At 25.7% G+C, this 20,713-nt stretch overlaps 1 protein-coding gene across 4 annotated transcripts in view; it reads right to left on the minus strand.

Moving 5' to 3' along the window:
• Positions 1-20,713, minus strand: part of LOC113550513 (disintegrin and metalloproteinase domain-containing protein 11) — a 225,288-nt gene that overhangs the window by 45,782 nt on the left and 158,793 nt on the right. For all 4 annotated transcript variants that reach the window (XM_026952393.1, XM_026952392.1, XM_026952391.1 and 1 more), the window contains exons 3-4: positions 16,509-16,657; positions 15,767-15,838 (exon numbers count right to left, since the gene is read on the minus strand). In XM_026952393.1, coding sequence (XP_026808194.1) covers positions 15,767-15,838; positions 16,509-16,657 — 221 coding nt within the window. The remainder of the gene's footprint in view (positions 1-15,766; positions 15,839-16,508; positions 16,658-20,713) is intronic.

Raw genomic sequence — 20,713 nt, forward strand, 5'->3', positions numbered from 1 at the left:
TGACTCTTAGGCTAATTTTTTACTTATGGTAATAACTCCAATATAGACCTATATGAAACAAGGAACACAAAATAATATTATTTATTTATAGAGGATATTTTTTAGTGAAATTGCTTAATGTGCGACTTAACGAGTAGTTGTTATTTTGTAACATTAATATATATTAATAGACGACCAAAATGATGTTATACACGAAATTGCCAAAGTTTCCGGTAAATTAGAGTTTCTTAAATAATATAATATAGTTAACTAAAGATCTTCTGTTCCATATTACCGAAAAAAATATTAAATTTAAAGTCGAAATGGACGAGGAAATTCGTATTTGAGATCACTTGGAATGAGAGAGTTTAATTGGAATGAACTGGCTTGATATACACCCAAGAAAAATAAGGCGACAAGAGATTAGAGATATCCTTACTGCTATCGGGCTCTGTTTCATATATATATATATATTATATTTATGTACATGTGTGTGTGTAACGAGTTAAAGGTGATATAACTAGAGTGTGTATTATCCGACGCCCATTTCCGAAATTGTTTATAGGATTGACACTGAAGGGATTTCGTTCGAGGCGTAGAATCCGCTGAAGTACATATTATATAAAAAGTCATTAAATAATATTATATACTAGTTTGGATTATATCAAGGTGGAAATAATATCGTAAAAATTGGTACTCGTTTATTTGTGTATACGTAGAATATATAAATATTATGAGGTTTTTGATATTATTCTTTAAACAATAATAGATAGTTGGATTTTATGTGCATAATATTATAATATTGGTGAATCAATCATGAAAGTTATTGAACATAGTTGCAACTTATTGAGTAATTAATTTTTATCGATATAGATTAAACAAAAATAATCACAAATGTTACATAGTAATAACCCGTAGGAAAAACAAAATAATATCAGTTGATTTACCTAGATGGTTGTTTGATCGGCTGATTTAATTGAATTAAATAAGTACAACTACACATTAAGTGGGCCGTAAAAATGAATGTAAATGGTTTTATTGCGCTGAAAATAGTCCATTTAATACTTTAATAATGGAACTGAAGAACTATCATTGAATAATAAAGTATTTTATTATTTTATAATTGGTGATATTTTTATTTTTATTTGTATCAGTTTTAGCATGTGACATACACTTAGCAGCGTTAACCATTTTTTTGATTCATATTGGACGTGACTATGTGGCACAATTAAGTGTTCTAAGTGTCGCACGACAAAATTATTTTTTCAAAACATTTTGGTTTTTAAAAACTATTTAAATTTTACGAAAAGTTTAATAATTAGACCAAGATATTGAGTCTAGGCGTTTCGCTTCGCTGATATTTTAAACATTTTTTGAATGATATGATTTGTGGAATAGTTTTATCTTGCGTAAACTATCGATCGAACGAAATATAATCTCTTGAACCTCGACCCCATAATTTCAAATATATCAAAGCTACGAAAAACTCACCAACCTGGAATAAAGGAAACGAATAGATAAAAATAAAACGTCAATGATATTATATCAATACACGATTGAAATATTTGTAGTACATTGAAAAAACATAAATATAACAAACAAAAACAGTGATAATAAAATATAATTATTAGATGATAATTAGATTTTTTATCGATTACGTTTTATGTTCCTTTATTTAATAGCTAATTATGTCGTGTGATTGAAGAACGTGTGTGAAATAATTTAAATAACGTGTCAACATATTGCGTCTTTGTAAGGCAAAAATATCAGATTCGTTGTTGGACTTATCGAAGACGAATATTAGGTTACATTGATGATAGATATGTCTTAAACGTATTTTCTCAGTCAAATAAATCAAAAAAATGTTGTTATAATCGCAATACTATAATCAAAAAAAAAAAAAAAATTTAAACATTGATATAATATTTTATTTTTATCAGTTGAAATTTTGTGATTTTTTGATGAGTATCATGTATTTTATATATTTGTATAAAATATGATTACATCCAAACACGTACCTAAATAGAAAATGAAAGGTAGTTATATAATGCATATCATAAACTAAGCATTTAATACTTATAAAGTTAAACTTTCATTTAATTTGTTTTAAAATTTAATCTAGTATATTAGATATTGTATATAATACATTTATTACATTGACATGTCGTTTTCGAATCAGAAAATCAAAAATATATTGCCTAGAGTATATTTATTATATTATAGATCGACGAAAGTAGATTTTACATTTATTTATTTTTCTTAGACAAAGCAACAACATTTTGGCCAAATATAATACCTATTACTTTAATAAATTGATTTTAGAATCTGAACCATTGATAATAATGAAATGATTGTATATATAGAAGTTATAATTCGGTTTTTTGCTGAAAATTGTGTTGTTTAAATAGATAAAAACGACGGGGTTTTAAGAAAAATATGTAAATCACTAATATTTTACCAATTTAATTTTGTTCAAAGGCAACGCGAATAATTTGATTATTATAGTTCTAGATTAAACAATAAATTAAAATGTAATTATTAAAATTCACAGTATCGCGATTAACATAAATTGATGTGGGTTGAATCATGACATAATTTATAGATGGGTAATACTCTAATTTATATCTTGACATCAATAAACGTAGTTTCTCAAGATTATTTTCACTATTCAATATATTTTTTTATTTTACCGTTTTTTTACTGTGTTTAAAAAAAATATGTCTAATAATAATTGAATTATAGTCCAAAGAAAGTTTTGAAACTATAAATTGTTCAAGTTGAATAACGTTAATGTTAAAAACCGAAATGAAAGCAAGGCAACTATATTATAATAATATGTAGTTCATAAATTTATATTCGTATTTTCTGATATTGAATTTAAAAAAAAATTTTATTTAAAAATCTTTTATTTCTGTTTAAAATCGACACTTCAGAAATTACTTTTATAAAGCTTGGCAAATTAATAGACTCTTGAGAAGTGGTTTATACCAGCATTTGATTATAAAAGTTCAAAAGTTTTATTAAGTGGTAATAATCAACATTTTATCCGGTAAATATACATTTTAAAACCTTTCAACATTTTCAAATCCGAGTAGAGATATTGATTTTCATACCATGATATAGTTGAATTTCCGTTTTATTTTTTTCCAAGCAAACATTTTTTCTCGGTGACCAATGGGATAAGTCTACCATTCATTAGAATATACATATCATACTTGTCGCATAAATTGTGTTTCTTTAAAAGTCTTTACCTGCAAATAATTTATTATAATCCTTTTCGAATAAAAAACTATTAATACTGACGATTGTAACGATAATACGACATTTCAAATGAGTGAGAGTGACCAAGGGGAAACGACTTATATGGTTTTTTACGTATAAATAATATTACTACGTGTTACGTCCTATGTAACATCTATTGAGATCTTTTCTCGGAAGTGTAAATTTTGTTAATATAGTATAAATTGTATACTTGTACGAATAAAATAAACATAATAATATTTATAACCTATCATTATTTGACGAACTGATATTTGTCAAAAAAATTTAGTCGTTACCTGCAACCCTTTGAGGTAGCCAGTAATATTTATTAAACTATTTTTTCCCCTCTATGGTCTGTATTGCAATATATAAGGTGTAACAAGACTATTTGACAAACTTTCATTACAAATTTACTATATTTGTAAAATAGTCCTGTTACATTCTGTATAATATACATATGGAGATTCTCCATTATACCTTTTAAAAATGCATTTATTTATATTTTAATTATTTGAATTTTTAAGTTAAATTAAAGACTATTATTTATTCAAATACCTTTTTTTTCTAATTATTGAAACCATTTATTTTAAGTGTTAAACACATGATTTTTTCTGAAATTATCAATGCATTTAGATCAAAATTCAAACGTGTAAGTAGTGTTGTTAAACTTTATGTACTAAAAATAATAGTTCTTTATAGTGATTTTAGATAAAGTATAAGATATTTGTAATATTTAATCTAGTAATTGTTATATTTAGAAAATGTTTACAAATTGAAAAATATTAGATGATTCTACATGGTGTTACTTTTGACATGTTAAATTTCCATGGATTTACCTTTATCTAAACTTTCTTAAATGTAAACTGCATATATTTTAACCTAACTTCTAGAGTTCATATTTTAATCTATATAAAACATTATTTTAATAAAAACCGTCTGCTTAACAATCATTAATTTTAAATGGTTTGTTTTTCATTTGATGATTAAATAATATAAAACAATCTAAATATTTGAAAATAAAATCTTTACTTATTGCAATATTTAAATACCGCAACGTTTATAATTCGAATAAGTTAAGGTACTATTAAAGAAAAATTGAAGTGAGTACTAAGGATACGTTGGTGTGTCATTTTGTATAGGTTTTGTTGTATATATTACATATATATATATATATTGTTAATGTATACTGATAATAATTATATTATGATAAGTGATAACAGGCATTGTAATGCATTAATATGGCTGCCGCGTACAAGCGTTGAAGCGTGCATCGTTAAGTAGTTAGAGTAATTACAGTTATAATAAAGTGTAATGAATAATAAAACATGTGTTTTACTTGATCAGCCAACTCCATACAAAGATAGAGACAGAACAGTTTGATAGTCCAGTATAATTTTAAAATGTCAAATTGAAAAAATCAGGATGATTTATCGAGAGTTGCAGTTTCGATGTTATATTTTTTTGTCACTACTATTCGCAAGTTTATGAACTAAATTATTATGGGCAATAGTTTTTTTAATTTGTTTCTTAGTTTCATAAATAATAAATTTATATATATTATATGAAATCAATTAATAACCACTGGATAAATCTAAAGTTTATAGATTGTTTTTAAAATGCAATTTAATTGTATTTATTTATTTTACTTGACTAACTAAAGAACTTGAGAAAACTTAGAAACATTGCCAACATCGGTTAACTAATTTTCATAAAGTTTATGAACTGGAATACGAATCATATAATCATAAAATGATTGATATTTTGAATTTATTTTAAAAGTTTTCAAATTGCTCAATACGTGTGACTTACATTAATTTTAATACAATTTTGTAAAGTTTATTCAAAATATTTTAAGGGTACTATAGTTAATAAAGTTTTAGAACTTCTAATTATTTTTCAATTTAATATTTTCATAATATCTCACGGATTTGTATTTACAAACACAATTATTATACTCGATAAAAATAAAATACATAATTTTTGATTTGGAGAATATTTTTCAATAGTTTTTTTTATCGGTGACTTTATTTTTACTAAAATAATAATATAATATACTTTTAGTTCTTTATTTTGATGTTAACATGTATAATCTTGTAAAAAAATAATCAATGATATTATGTGTTAGCTCGATCATATACCTTTATCAAACTTTTTAAATATTAAAATTCCTTAAAATATTTTAATAATATACATATTTAATTTCAATAATTTATTTGATACATGTTGGTTAGGTTTTATTGGTATATAAATGATCGTAGTGTAAGACATAAGCGCATAAAATAACCATTAACAACTGTACTTAATTATATAACATAATATAATGTAAGACTTTATAACGATTTTAAATTCGAATTTTCTTATAATTTATTTATAAATTACAAAATTAAGTTTTTTTTATTAATTCATTGTATACTTCATTTTTTATTTTAAGTATTACAATGAACAAAAGAAAAATATTCATTAGCTAAAATTAAAAATAAATTTAAGAACAATAATATTTCAGTTATTGTTTTTGTAATGCTAAGTATTTGGATGACTAACTTTTTAAAAATGCAATAAAAGTTTCAAGAGTTATACCGTTTTGTATTTAAATCATTTGTTTTGTATAAATAATGTGCTTTTTATTTCTGTTAATGATCTTTAAGAAACTAAAAATTAATATATTGAATAATAATTGTTTCAATGAAAAAAAAAAAATATTTTAAATTTTAAAAATAGTAATAAGATTATTGAATATTCTGGCTAATGCTTATGACATATACTTTTACAAATGTTGAACACTATTTGATTTTGATATGATTAAAATAACTATATTTAATTACGATGGGAATGACTTTAACCATTATTTAATTATGCAAAACGAACATCTAAGAAAGTTAAATTATGTGATTTATAATCAATGCCATTTCATAGGTATGAATAAACAAATAAATAAATAAATTCATTTCATCATAAATATTTGTTCTATTTCAACGTCGTGGTTATATTATAGGTATTTAATTTATTATCGATGTATATGTATAATATATATATTTAGTTATTTATATAATGAATTAAAACATAATTGAAACTTAACTGGATTATTATCACGGTACGTTGGAATAAATGAATCTATATAATATCTACATAAAATAATGTGATACACGAATATGGGCGAATGAGAGACAGAACTTTACTATTCTTACCAATAATTGTTTTGAATGTATAAAGAAAAAAAAATATTAACGCAAGCCCACAAATAGATTTTCTCATTGTTAGAAGAATACGTAGCTTTTTGGCTTATTTCCCACCAATGTTTTGAAGGATTATATGAGTGTTGTAACTTGCTGAAGACATGTTACATTGTAATGTTTCGTCAATAAAAAATATATATATATTGATGGTCTACTAATGTAAACAATTTAAATGTTTCGTATTATTTGTATTGCAGTAGAATTCAGTAGGTAGTAAATAATCGTGTGGTATGGTTCTGGTATTTTAAAATTGATCACAACTGTAATAATGTGTATTCGAATGAGAATATAATAGAATTTGAGTGTTTACAATTCAATAACAATATCGTTAAAAATATTTCATATCTTTTTTTTATCTATCTATTTACGTTTTGAGAAAAAAAAAAGAAATTATTTAAAATATCAAATTACATAAGTATTATTATAATTTAAAAATTGTATAAGCTACTTATTTAAAGAAATTTAATATTTTTACAGAAAATTTCAAAAATAATTACGTGAATTAAAGTTTTTACTGTGTGATAATTATCACATTTAGGCTTATAGAAAGTCACTAATATATCTTCCCTTGTGGATCATCAAAAACAGAAACCTATACGTTTACCCTGTATAAACATTTTTCTCTTTTTATAACAATATAAAAATACTATTACAGCTTTTTTAATGCTTTGTAGCTGGTTTTAATAGCCACCTGCGCACAAGATATTAAGTTCAAATTAAATAATTGTGTTTTTAGTAATTAAAAATACAGTATAGTAGTGTATCTACCTCACAATTAATATACTTGTAAAAAATGTAAACACTTTTTTTACGGTTACCAAATCTTTGTTGTCATAGTATACACACATTTACGAGTCCCAGGGGGGCAATAAATGTACGGATTCAATTATGATAATAAGCATTCGTGATAATTTAATAGCTTCGTAGAATAATATACGAAATATTTTTTTATTTATACCGCATAATTACATATTTTGAAACACGACAAAACCAGAAGAAAAAAGAAAAAAAACAATTAGTGGATTGAAAAAAAATTAATATTTTAACTTTAAATTATAATATAGAAGAAAATGATTAAAAGTTACCAAAAATAGTTTTCAAAAATAAAAGATTTTGTCGCATTCATACATTATAATTATTATTTGCGTTAATATCATATTAATAATTATAATATATCTAAAAGCAAAGATGGAAGAGTTAAAAAATAAATGAACTCTATTTTATTAAGTCTACATGAGATTATTGTATTATTTGTTTTCTCTTTGATTAACTCGAATGGGTTCAGATGAATTGATTTTGTGATGTAAGCATAAAATATTAGAATGAAACTGAATTATAGTATCTGTGTAAATCAAAACAAAACGCACGAATCAGAGAGTGAGAGAGAGAGAGAGAGAGAGAAAAGAGAGAAAGAAACAATAAATATGTTGGACTGACATCCTTTTAAGAACGTTAAGCTATAAGTTAATATTGAACAAACAATATATTAAACTCTAAAATTGTAAAGTAAATATGGAAAAAATATTAATTTACCTCAGTTAAAAAAAGTAAATAATTTTTTTCTCTTTACCACTTGAGTCGCACAATTATCTGTTGTGTAATTTTCACTATTTCATTTTTTTTTTAATAAAAACTAAATATTTGGTTAAATATTAATCCTAAAATATTTATTCGTATTTCACAATAGTTGTATTAGTTTAAGAAACTACACGTTTATTCTAACACAATTAATAACTCAAGAAATATTTATTTATTTATATTCAAAATAATTGTGTAACGTACAATATTATACTGTGCGAGTGATTTAATAAGCACATAATTAATTAAAATAGTTTTAACTACAGTTATTGAATATAGATATATTAAACTTGATTTTAATTTAATTAATTTTTAAAATTAGCTAGAAAAAGACAAGTTATACTAATGGTTTTTTAACTGAATACGTTATTAAGATAATTCAAATTTAATTAAATAGTAATGTTAAGTAGTAAAAATAAATAAATTTTTAACTAGTTAATTCCCACCAAAGTCTAAACGTATGCAGTAACCAAATACAGTGAATATCATTAATCAGCATTATTTAATAGTCTAAACTTCAGACTCTAAAGCTATATATTATTATCCCTATGATTTGAATAATATATTCTGTGATTTTAGTCCATGCAATATTATGTATCTTCATATATTTATTTATATGAATTAGTATTTTCTTATTTAAATTTTAAATAATAGACATGAAACTAATTTTTAGATAGGAACATTTATAGTATTTTCTATACATTTACCTATAAATACGTGGCATGTGGTTTTTTTTATTAAAAACTTTATCTCTAAACAATATCAGTGACAAGTATAATTGGGTATATAGTTTGATAGCTGTTTTTAATTTAAGATTAAAAAACTAGTATTAGAAAGAGTTAGTCTAGAGTTTTTGTTATGTCAGACTATTAAGGGTATAATATTGTCATGAAATTATGGTAATGGTTTAAAAAAGTCTTTTATAATTTTAAAATAAAAATAAATGGGATAGATATTCTATGATTAAATAAAAGTTGGACGAATAATGGTTGAAAATAATTTATTATAATATAATAAACAAGTTATAGTGAATTAGTAAATAAATTATAACCTAATTTGATAAAAATATATGAACGAGTTCGATAAACATAACGAACAATATGAAAAAAAAAAACATTCTTAGTTATCTATGCAATTGATAAGCATGTATTATTCATGATGTATATACTATATATAATTGACTAGAACAAAAATATTAAGTGATTTTATAATGTGTATTAACAATAAAATATAGTTTTTATTTATACATAATTTACAATCGAATAAATTTTTTCATTAAGTTAATCTGCCATTTTATAAGTATAAAAACAGGCCACATTTACTATTAATATAAAAAGGTTTATATATTGTCCTTGTAATTTAAATCAATTATTTTGAGGATTTTATTTGGGCTATTTAGTTAAATACTAAAAAATTCTAAAATATTGTTAACTAACAATATTGTATAATTTTTAAAGTTTATAAAAACATAAATCTTTATGAATATGATTAAGCATCTCTATATATTCATACTTGTGAATATATTCAATAATTAATATTTATCAGTTGTTATATCAAATATTGTATCCAACAAACATAATATAATTATGTGTACTGTACAGTGTATACGTTCATTATAGATGATATACTTGATTGTAATAAAGTTAATCGTTTTTAATGAATTATGGTGATTGACCGAGATTTAAGAATTTAACTCATCATTGGTATTGTAATGAGCTCATTGTTAACCTTGTTATTGTTTGAGATGAGTTATAATGTTTAATAATAGAAAATAGAAAAAAAATTATATTTTATGTGAATTTTAGCTCAAACATTTTTTTTTTATAAAAGGGTTTTAATTTCTAATATTTTAAATATGTATTATATTGAACAAATCGATAGTAATAATATTTTTTATAGAACGTTAAAAATAAATATATTGGTGTTTGTTTCGTTTTATGTTGATTCAGTTGTTAATAACAAAGAAAAAATAATAAGACGCGTGCCATGCTTGATAGCAATTGGTTGAACATTGCTTACCTAGTGATAACAACAACTGGTTTAAAACATTCCAAAAAGGTTTCAATTAAAGCTTAATTCATGTTTAAATAGTTGTATTTATCATATAATACATGTATAATTAAATACCTACATAAATACAATTTTACGTAGTGACACCAAAACGTTTAAAAATATAAAAGTCCTAAGTTACCGCAATAGACCTTTGCTCACAAAAACATAATATGTATACGGGTTTATAAATCAGATCTATATAAGCACGCAGAGATTCCGTTAATAAATCTTTCTTCCCTTTATTTATTTATTTTTGGGCTGCCGACAGATCTTTTAAACAATACAAGTCCGGTGGTGATTTTCGGTTAAAGCTCATAATCCATGCACATTTTCTAACCTAACGTTTCAGCTATTCACGTAGAGAACGGTCCGCTGAGTCGGCGGCGGTAGGACAAATAATGGCTGCTCGTGGTGTGGTGCATAAATCTTCTTGAATTTACCTTAAAGGTCTCCCGAGCACCGATAAGTAGTAATAAATCGGTGCGAGAAAAAAAATAAATAAAAACAACCCCCGTCGGAACTAAACAAATACACACACACACACGTCCGATAGAACGCACGTACGCGAATAAAAAAAGAAACATAATGTGTAACGATTTGTTTGTCGTCTGGTGGAAACGTGGTTACAACGATGTTTGATTCACACGCCAAAGACCTTTGACTGCGCTGCCATCACCACTACCGTGACACATTTTTTTCTTACGCAACGGATGTATGTAGGAAACGTGGCAGTGGCGTCGTCGTCGTCGTCGTCGTCGTTAGCGACGGCAGCACCGTTAGCGTAAGTGGGTAGAAAAGTGTGTAATATAAAAAAACGGGGTGGTCCGACGGCAACAACTCGACAAGCCACTTAAATCAGTCGCGTCTGGTTGAATTAAATAGTTTACGGCTTGGTCCAGACCAGCCGACCCTCCCACGCCACCCGACAGTTCTTTTAAACAGCATCGGCCAACCACTTTCGTCGATACAACCGTGTATACCCGTGTTTTACCTATATATATAAATATATATGAGTGTATGTATGTGTCTATACTGTATACCGATATGGCAAATACACCCTGTATTTGCCCTATACTTACAACCACCCATAAAGTTATCGGCTACAGAGAACTATAGTGTGCAGCAGCTAGAACGCATATAACTGATGTGCGGGTGAAGTTACACCACGAAAAGTTTTAGTTGAAAACATCTAATATGATATTATTGCGTCTGCGCCAACAAATACAGCATTCTCTTCAATTTCAATCATCTTCAACATGCTTTACTGTCATTCCTTATCGGTATCTCTCGGACTACACACCTGGATATGTAACACCCAATATTTAATAAGATACTGTTGATGATGACGACGATCAGTATTAAATTAAATATTATACAACGATTTGTGTGCAGAAAAAAATAATTTCATAGTAAAATATCAATTGTAAGTTGTTGACGTTCATCAATTCATCATAGTACTATTATGTGACTACGATAGACTGTGATCGTTATTATTAACGGAATGTACGACTCTGTAATATGTGATTTATAATGTTATTGACGGTTTTAAGAATTTAAAAAGAAGTCTTATGTCAATTTCTTTGTTGAATCATTTTTTATGAGTGTAATTATGGTTAAATCGGGATTATAAAATATAGACCCACATTATTTGACGGCTACGGTGCGGCGTAAGTGATAAGATTGTACAATACTATAAAGACCAAATAACGTGGCCCCATTACCCATAAATATATATACAATACATATAAAAACATCATGTCATACTTATATAAATTATAATGTTGAGTATAATATTATTTAAACGGCGTAGTTATGTAATGAAGTTGTGTTAAACGGTGGCGAATCGTTCTGCACGGCCCCACACTGCCACCAAACAATAAATCCCACTACGTTTTCTTCACCACTCTTCCCAACTAACACCTACATACACTCTACAGAAACGACCGTTTGAGACGACGACCTTAAGATCGATCGTGATTTCTTGGAAAAAAATTGTAATCAACGAAAATGGCGTATACTGAAGTGATTTTTTTTCGTTTCATCTTGTACATGTCAAACAAATGTATATAAATGTATATATTTTGTGCACACTAAATCAAGTTACTGAAAATCGGAGAAACTTCTAGAAACTTCTACTTGCATTATTGTGACAGTTTAAAATCTAATTTTTTTATTTAAAGGAAATGACGCGACAGGACAGAAAATTATTAACCTACACGTTCGATAAAATTTAATTTCCTACGAAAACAAAGCGCTCATATACTTTATAGTCGAAATGTAAGGTAATCAAGTACAAAATACTAAGAATATTTATCAAACCAATGTCATTGTTATTGTTTTTAATGTGCAAACTTCTCTAATGATAACGGTTGATGTTTTGTAAGTCGAGTACAAATAATAATTAATGTTTTTAATTTGAAATTCGTATTTTACCTAATAAAACGAACAGTACATAAAATAATGTTATGCATAATGCCAAACACTGCAAGACGTATAAAATTATAATAATTTATAATTTTTATGTATTGGAGTTTTGAAAATTTGATGGAGGGACAATTACGAGTTTGATTAATCAATCACAAGGTGATTCACCAAGCATGATCATTTCCATTTTTAATAAATAATATTTTTTTTTTATTAATTTACTGATTTTCAAATTTTTAAATTATAATTAAAGACCTCATAAAAATATTTTCTCATTCGAAAAACAGAATATTGTAGTTTCAACTACAAAGTGTAGGACACTTATTGTGTTGTACACAAAATCTCAAGACTTTAAAAATATGATTTTAAAGTTTATTTAAAAATTCCAAAAATATCATTTTGAACAAATGAATTATTGTAGAAGAAAAAGGGTAAGCTGTCTTTGTAAACCATCCTGTATATCATGTAAATTATACTATTGGCGAATCTTCTAACTAAATATATTTTTATTTATAATATTCAATGAAAAACTATTAAAATAAAAATGAAAACACATAAACTGGACACAAATTACTACATAATCCTACAGAGAAAAATGTTTTATCTTATTGCAAAAGGTTTATTTATTTTTATTCCAGTGAAAGTGCAGTACATTACATCGCTACTGTGAGTATATAGTCCAAACGGTTTGTTTTAGATTTGTTCTTTTGTGTCAAAAACCAAACAAAACTTTAAAAGAAAACACTATGCGACTATATTTAGGGTGATGTAGACGAGTAAAGAAGACATATACTAAAAATCCTCGTAATTTATCAGGATTTACCTCTCAACTCGTCAGCATACAGTCTTAACAATGGCACTCTGAGTCCAAAGACAAATATGCGGTCAAGCAGACACGGTTTTTACGTTGTCGGCAAAAGGTTAAAATCATAGACAATGACTAGTCTAAATACAGATAGCATCAACGGGCGTGCTCGCCGTTTTTGTTTACCCAAAAGCCTTACATTACTTTGCCTCACTCATTTTAATGAGAACTGTTAAAAGTATTATTATCATTTGGTGTTTATATATGTATATAAACGTTCTTTTTAAAACAAAAAACAAACTACATACGCTATAGTCACAAAGCTCCACATTTACGAGTTCGTGATACACAATGACCTTTGTACGCATATAAGTTAACCTTATGCCTTTATAACGGTCGATAACTATTGTGTCAAAAACTCATATAATATATGTAAATATATATTTATATATTATACGCTTTTTGTATCAATCTTAAGTCACGAATATATTATAGTTACAAGTAGGTATATTAAAAATGAATTCATAGTTTTATCGGTAACAATTACACTGTATTATTAATTATATAACTGCAGTATGGAAACGAATACTTATGGAATTAGGTCCATATAGAATTATTTAGACAATAATACTTTATGATTGTTTTTGAAACTTTTTATAATCTTTAAATTATTGTTTTCTAACCTATGGGTCACTACTTAATATTGGGCCACGTAATATTTTTGATGGGTTACGGCTTATGGTGTTTGTAAGCTAATTAGACAACTATATCAATGATAATATATAAAAAGCCTAGGTATTTTTTTTAGATTGGGTCATGTATCTAACAGACAGTAAATTTGTGAATCTCTATTACAAATAGATTGGGAAACACTGAATTTTTATTTGATAATTTCAATTTAACAAAGGAAATGCATATTTTATTATAATAAATTTGGTATTATAGTTGTTCAGTTATTTTAAATTTTTATACATTTAATTACACAATTAAATGTTAATTTATACATTTTATTTATACCTATTATTAATAGGTATAAATACAGAATTTTGATTTGTATTCTCTTCAATTTTATAGTAGTCTAAAGTGCTGTGAAAATTGTCTACATTTTTTAAAATAAATATTATATCGTTTGAAAAAAAAATTAATAAATATATAATAAAAATTCATACAAATGTCATATATTTTACTAATTTTTTTGCAATCATATTTATTATAACTGCACTGGGAAATTAAAAAAAAAAAATCTTGAATGCACCATTTGAGTGAATTTTCAAATTTTATAGAATCGGTAAATGAAATTTTCAATAATACAAAACAAAATAATATAACAATTATTAGTTTACATTTATTGACACAACTGTTTTCTATATTATAGATTTTGAACGAAGTAATAATGAATATATTGGTTTTACAATAATTTATTTTCTTTTTTGGAAAACAAATTTTTAAGTAGAAAAGTAATCTACATTCAATAGTAAGTGACACGGCGACTAGTATAGGCAATATTGATACATGAATACTTTTTTAGCTAATAACAATAAATTCCTTTATTGTTTAAATATCAATAATCTCTATAAATTGTCTGAAAGTTGACACCTCGATTTGGTACCCAAAATAATTTTTAACTTATAATATTTTAATGACATTTCTTTTTCAAAACATTTCAAAATCTAATATGATCAAATACTAAAAATGAATTGGAAAAAGCCAGAATGCTGGTAAAAACTTGTAAAATTCATCATACAAACATTTGTGTTTCAAATTTAAAAACTAATTTTCAATTTATGTTATCGTCAAAATAATATAACAGTGATTAATACATAATATTGTTATTATTATTACATCGTATATATGTAGAATACGTGTAATAAATTAAACCTGAATTTCGTGTTTTATTATCTTACTTAAAGAGGAAAAGGTCATACATATATAGGTAACATATATTATTATAAATATTATATACGCTCATATATATATATATATATATGTGTGTGAGTGTGTATTTTGAAATGTCCTTGGTCCTCAAAACGGCGCGGGTACGTCATTACTTTCATTATCTAACCCCACGCGGAGCGCTATCGCCAACACACGACATCCATATTGGACAGGTACGATTTATTCTCTCTTTCAGGAACCCTCTGACGTTATCTCTGCGAGCCCCCCGCAGACATGATAAAAATAGGTTTGTGATACGACCTACATTATGTATTATAATAATAACTCGCCCGCACCGTACCGCTCATAAATATTATAAGTGTACGACGTAAACATATATCATATAATACTACTACATGCATATTACATATATTATTATAGTATTTGTGCGTATACCTTAACATTATATATCTATACGTATAAAATAATTTAAATTATATCGATTCGGATACTATACGCATTTATTTATTGGAATATCAATATTAGCTATAAAACTTACCCGAGACTTCGGTCGAAAAGATCCACCGGAAGAGTATCCTTCACTAGATCCATGCAACCCCGAGCTGGGAAACTGGAAATCATAATATAATATCATTTTTATTGATTTTCGTGGTTACTGTTATTGCATAATGAAAATATCATATAGTATAGGTTAACTATATGTACATTGCATTATAGTATTAAAATAAATTAATAGAACACAGAATATTAATCTGTGGATGATAGCAGGCGATATCGGAGAAAAGTATTTAGCCGAATAGCAAAAATAAAATAACCAAGAAAAAAATCAAAAATCTATAACTCGAAAAACGAGATGACACGGATATGATAAACAAATATTGGAAATGTGATGGAAATGTATATTATGTATGAAAATAAATTCACAAATTCTCATACACACGTGTATAGTGTATACATCTATTATACATTTACAATTTACGTACAATATATAATATATAAATATGCATATACTACGTGTATATGCGTATGAATTATATTTATACATATGATATATACATATGTGTGTGTGTGTGTGTGTGTGTGCGTGTGTATATTACGCGTATACGAATATGAGAATTATATTTATATGTTGAAACATCGTTTGGAATATGGAGAAAGGAGAAAATAGAACATCGATTTCCCCGTTTTCCATAAAACCCACCTCTCACTTACTCACCCACCCACCCAATCATGCATACACACATGCGCGCCCTATTCTCATATCGTATACCAAAGCTTACCTTCTGTGACCCTACCTCTCGGGTAGAGATGCCCATTTTGTCATGATGTCTGATTTGTACTGGGTAGATGATCTGATAATAATTGGCTCCGATGTTCCGCACCAGCTCTTGGTTTTGTCGATAATCCCGCAGGAGTCTTTCCACTTCCCCTACAGCAAACGAAAATAATATATAAGACAACCGGCAACACAAATGATTATATCAGTATCTATTTTATTCCTAAAAATAAATACATAATATGGCGTACGAGTAGTGAATACGATATTCATCACAACGTTTGGAATATAAAATCAGAATGATCCGTTCACATATCATCATACATGTATATTTATAACATATGTTTAGCACCTGGCAGATGTACTCATGTCATATTTTATAGCATGTTGATTATATTGTACTTATCGAGAGTTTACTTGTAATTTATTCATTCAATAAAAATATATTTCTGTACTGGTTTAAAATGTTTTTCTAATTAATTGTTAATTAATAAAATTGTAAGCTCTTGAATTTATAATTAATATATTTTAATGAGCTTAACTATGCTTTACTTGAATTTATTGAATGATTTTTAAAAACTTAAATTGACTAAACACCTATTATTGAAATATGAACTTGTATTACTCATATCTTATAAATATATAATATATCTCAATACTAAATTAAATGTATGTGTTTTGTTCAATATCAAAAATAAATGCAATTTCTCTGGAATGTCAAAAAATATGTCTGGTTGCCCGTTTATTCACTTGAAACAAACAGACACGTCATATAATATTATCATACCGATATCCCATTCTTGTATCTGATTGGATTAAAATTTGTTCCAGTAAAACGCATTCAAAACTGGCATACCATCAAGTATATGAAAAGGCACCTAAAATACAACTCAGCCGCAAGACATATATCCTTCTCTCAGTTTCTCTAATACAGAATAAGAAAACACCTTTGAAGTTCAAATAACAATTTTTTTCTTCAGTAAATATATTATTCACTAATATTATATTATAAATATACCAAATTATAAAATTATCTAAGGATCATTTTTTTTATTCTTAGCACGTAGCCATATATCACTGTATCACGTAACGTAATCACAGCTTCAAGGGATACGATAAATATGTCTTATAATGTTTGAAGAAATATATACATATACATATATATATATAAAGTATTCTACTGTTAATTGTAGTACAAAGGGTGGCTTATTTTTATTGCTCGGACTCGTATCCATGTGAATATCGAATAAAAGACTTGCACCTGATAACGAATAGTTGTGTTCAAATCCAATGACCATTGTAAACGACTTAACGCGAGAATTATAAATTTGTAACTTATCTTTACATAATAACAATTACGATTATAAACAACAATAAAACGAATATGAAGATACTTCACACCAGCTGTAATTTTATTAAATTGCTTATAATTTTTACGGTATGCTAATTGTTAATTAATAATAAAGTGTATAAAATACTGATATAGTTTCACAGGAGCAATAAGCAAAGTTTCCGTTTCAAAGTACACGTTTGTAGTAATATATACTATATTATATAGGTATATTCCCCAAGGGTTTAAATTATATTTTCGCGTCTTGTTGAAATTATTTTAATTTTCCTGTTCAATACAGCGTTACAGTGAGTCGTTCGAATACATTGACAAGAAATTTGTGCGAGCGTAACTCGAGTATAAGATAAAACATTTTACAAAACTATATACGAACTGCGCATTGTTTAGCAAACAAGAATTTAATATTTTAAACATATATATCTGGTCAAAGAAGTGTTCGTTTATGATAAATAAAACACAATGTTGCGAATAATAATAATATTAATAATAATTGTCCCGTTATTATAATGATGTAGTTTACGCGATTATAAATTAAATTGTTTACCACCCCTTTCACTCATCATCGCAGAGGAGTAGGAGATAAAGAGGCTGATGATGGAAAGGGATGCCGGGAACGGCAGAGGTAGCTTGTCTTTTGTGCGCCAAGGATGATAATATTTTTTTGCAAAAGAAAATATTATTTTTATTATTATTTTTTTTTATATAAAACATGAAAAAAATATGATAGAGAAATGCAAAGAACATCAATTGATGTATAGGATATATAATGTGACCTTCTAGTAATATTTGAGTACAATAACTGCGATCCAAGTATCTACTCTGATCGGCAAGGGATGGAAAAGCCGACCAGGAAACGGGTAACAACGGAAAAACCTGAATGCCACTCCGCCCTGACATCTGTATATAATAATAATACTCGTCCTTAAGCTTATTTATATTCCTCAAAACTCCATACACCGATTATATTTTCTAGTGACATTTTATTTTTATTTTTGAGTGGCGTTTTACATAGAAAAATATAAGATTTCACGGTGGACATTATATATAATAATACGAATATATAATTATAATAATAATATTACTAATACAATATAATAATATATTATACGAATGCGTATGGCGTATCGAATATTAAATGTACATATATTGTACCATATACGGGGGTGTTTAGAACTACAGGAAAATTATATATTTTCACGGCAACTCACCAAACATGCTCAACTCAATTATATACAATAATATATAACTTTAATTAAATTAATCAAATTAAATTTTTTAATTTTTAAGTATTCCCAAAGTCTTAAAGAGTAAACACTGTATTTTCATATACTTAAAATTCTTATGCCATCTAAGGAGAATCTTATGAGGATAAAAAATTTATCTTTTTTAGATAAGAATCTTTTGATAAATTTTTTTAAAATATTGTAAATATTGTAGTATATAAATCAAAATTCATATGATTAGTTTCTGTGAATCAAAATTTATGTTTTAAGGGTAATAGTCTATCACAACATTAAAATAAGAACTATGCTGACTAAAAAAAATATAGTCATAATTTATAAAATATGTTTGTAAATAATTAGTAGTAGAAGTATTAAATATCATATTTATATATACTATCATACGTTTTTTGTTAATTCATTATTATATGCTTAAAGTTAAATTAGAAACTATTTATTTGAATTTTGTTTTATATAAATCAAAGTTTAAAAAAAATATTAATAATTAACAGGCCATCCATTTTTATTTTACCTTGAAATTGTTTTTAATTAAGTTAAATATCGTCTTCTCCTTAAAAATACTAAAGTATGAAAGGTTATGCTAAGATCTCAGTATTTCAAAATATTAAATAAATTGAATATTTAAACGCTTGTTATTAAAAAAGCAAAACAAAAATATAAATTAGTTCCTTATTTTTTGAATTGTATTATTAATGGAATAAAGTATTTTATTTAAGTCATACATTTTATGAGAACTTAAACAATTAAACACATTTTAATGGTCAGTTAAAACACCTCTATAATATATTTAATTATATTGTTAAACTAATTATACTAATTATTTTTAGTTGTTCAATAAACACATGTGTCTTAAAGCTTGATTATTATATAGCTAAATAGTAATATGTTATAAATTAATTTAGACTTATTTGTTTTTTATAGATGAATGGAATACATATTATACGTATTATGTTTTTGGATTCAAATTATATAAAATTTTATTTATTCCATAATTCGTGATTTCAATTTATAAACAATTCAACAGTCAAAATTACCAAATATTAGTTGTGATTACGCTTATTGAATTTTGGGTGAAACAATAAATTGTTAGAATACATTACAATGCCCAGTTTCCTCACGACATGATGAACAATCTGGAGAATAGCCTATAAATTAACTATTATTAATAATAATATGTATGATTTTATGTAATTTATCACGTTTCATATTTTATTATAAGTGGCTTGCAAATGATAATAATTCATTATTGAAAAATACATAGTTTCAAAAAAGGTTGAGCTAGAGTACTTGAGAAATAAACAGTGAAAAATTATTCTCATTTTTTATAAACTAGGATAATATTATATATTTTTAATATAAAATGCTGAATATATATCTATATCTATATAAAATAAAACAGTTATCTATTATGATTAGATACATTTCACGTAACACAAATTGAACTGTTACAAAAATATTATTAAAATGATGGTCTGTTAAAAAAATATAAATTAAAACTTTTATGTACCATTTAATCAATTATTATTTTACTTAAAATAATAGAAACTATTATTTTTTTTTATTTTTAATACAAAATGTTTTCGATCAATATAATTTTTTGCACAATTTAATAATACA

This window comes from Rhopalosiphum maidis, chromosome 1 (assembly GCF_003676215.2).
Source record: "Rhopalosiphum maidis isolate BTI-1 chromosome 1, ASM367621v3, whole genome shotgun sequence".
Taxonomy (NCBI): domain Eukaryota; kingdom Metazoa; phylum Arthropoda; class Insecta; order Hemiptera; family Aphididae; genus Rhopalosiphum; species Rhopalosiphum maidis.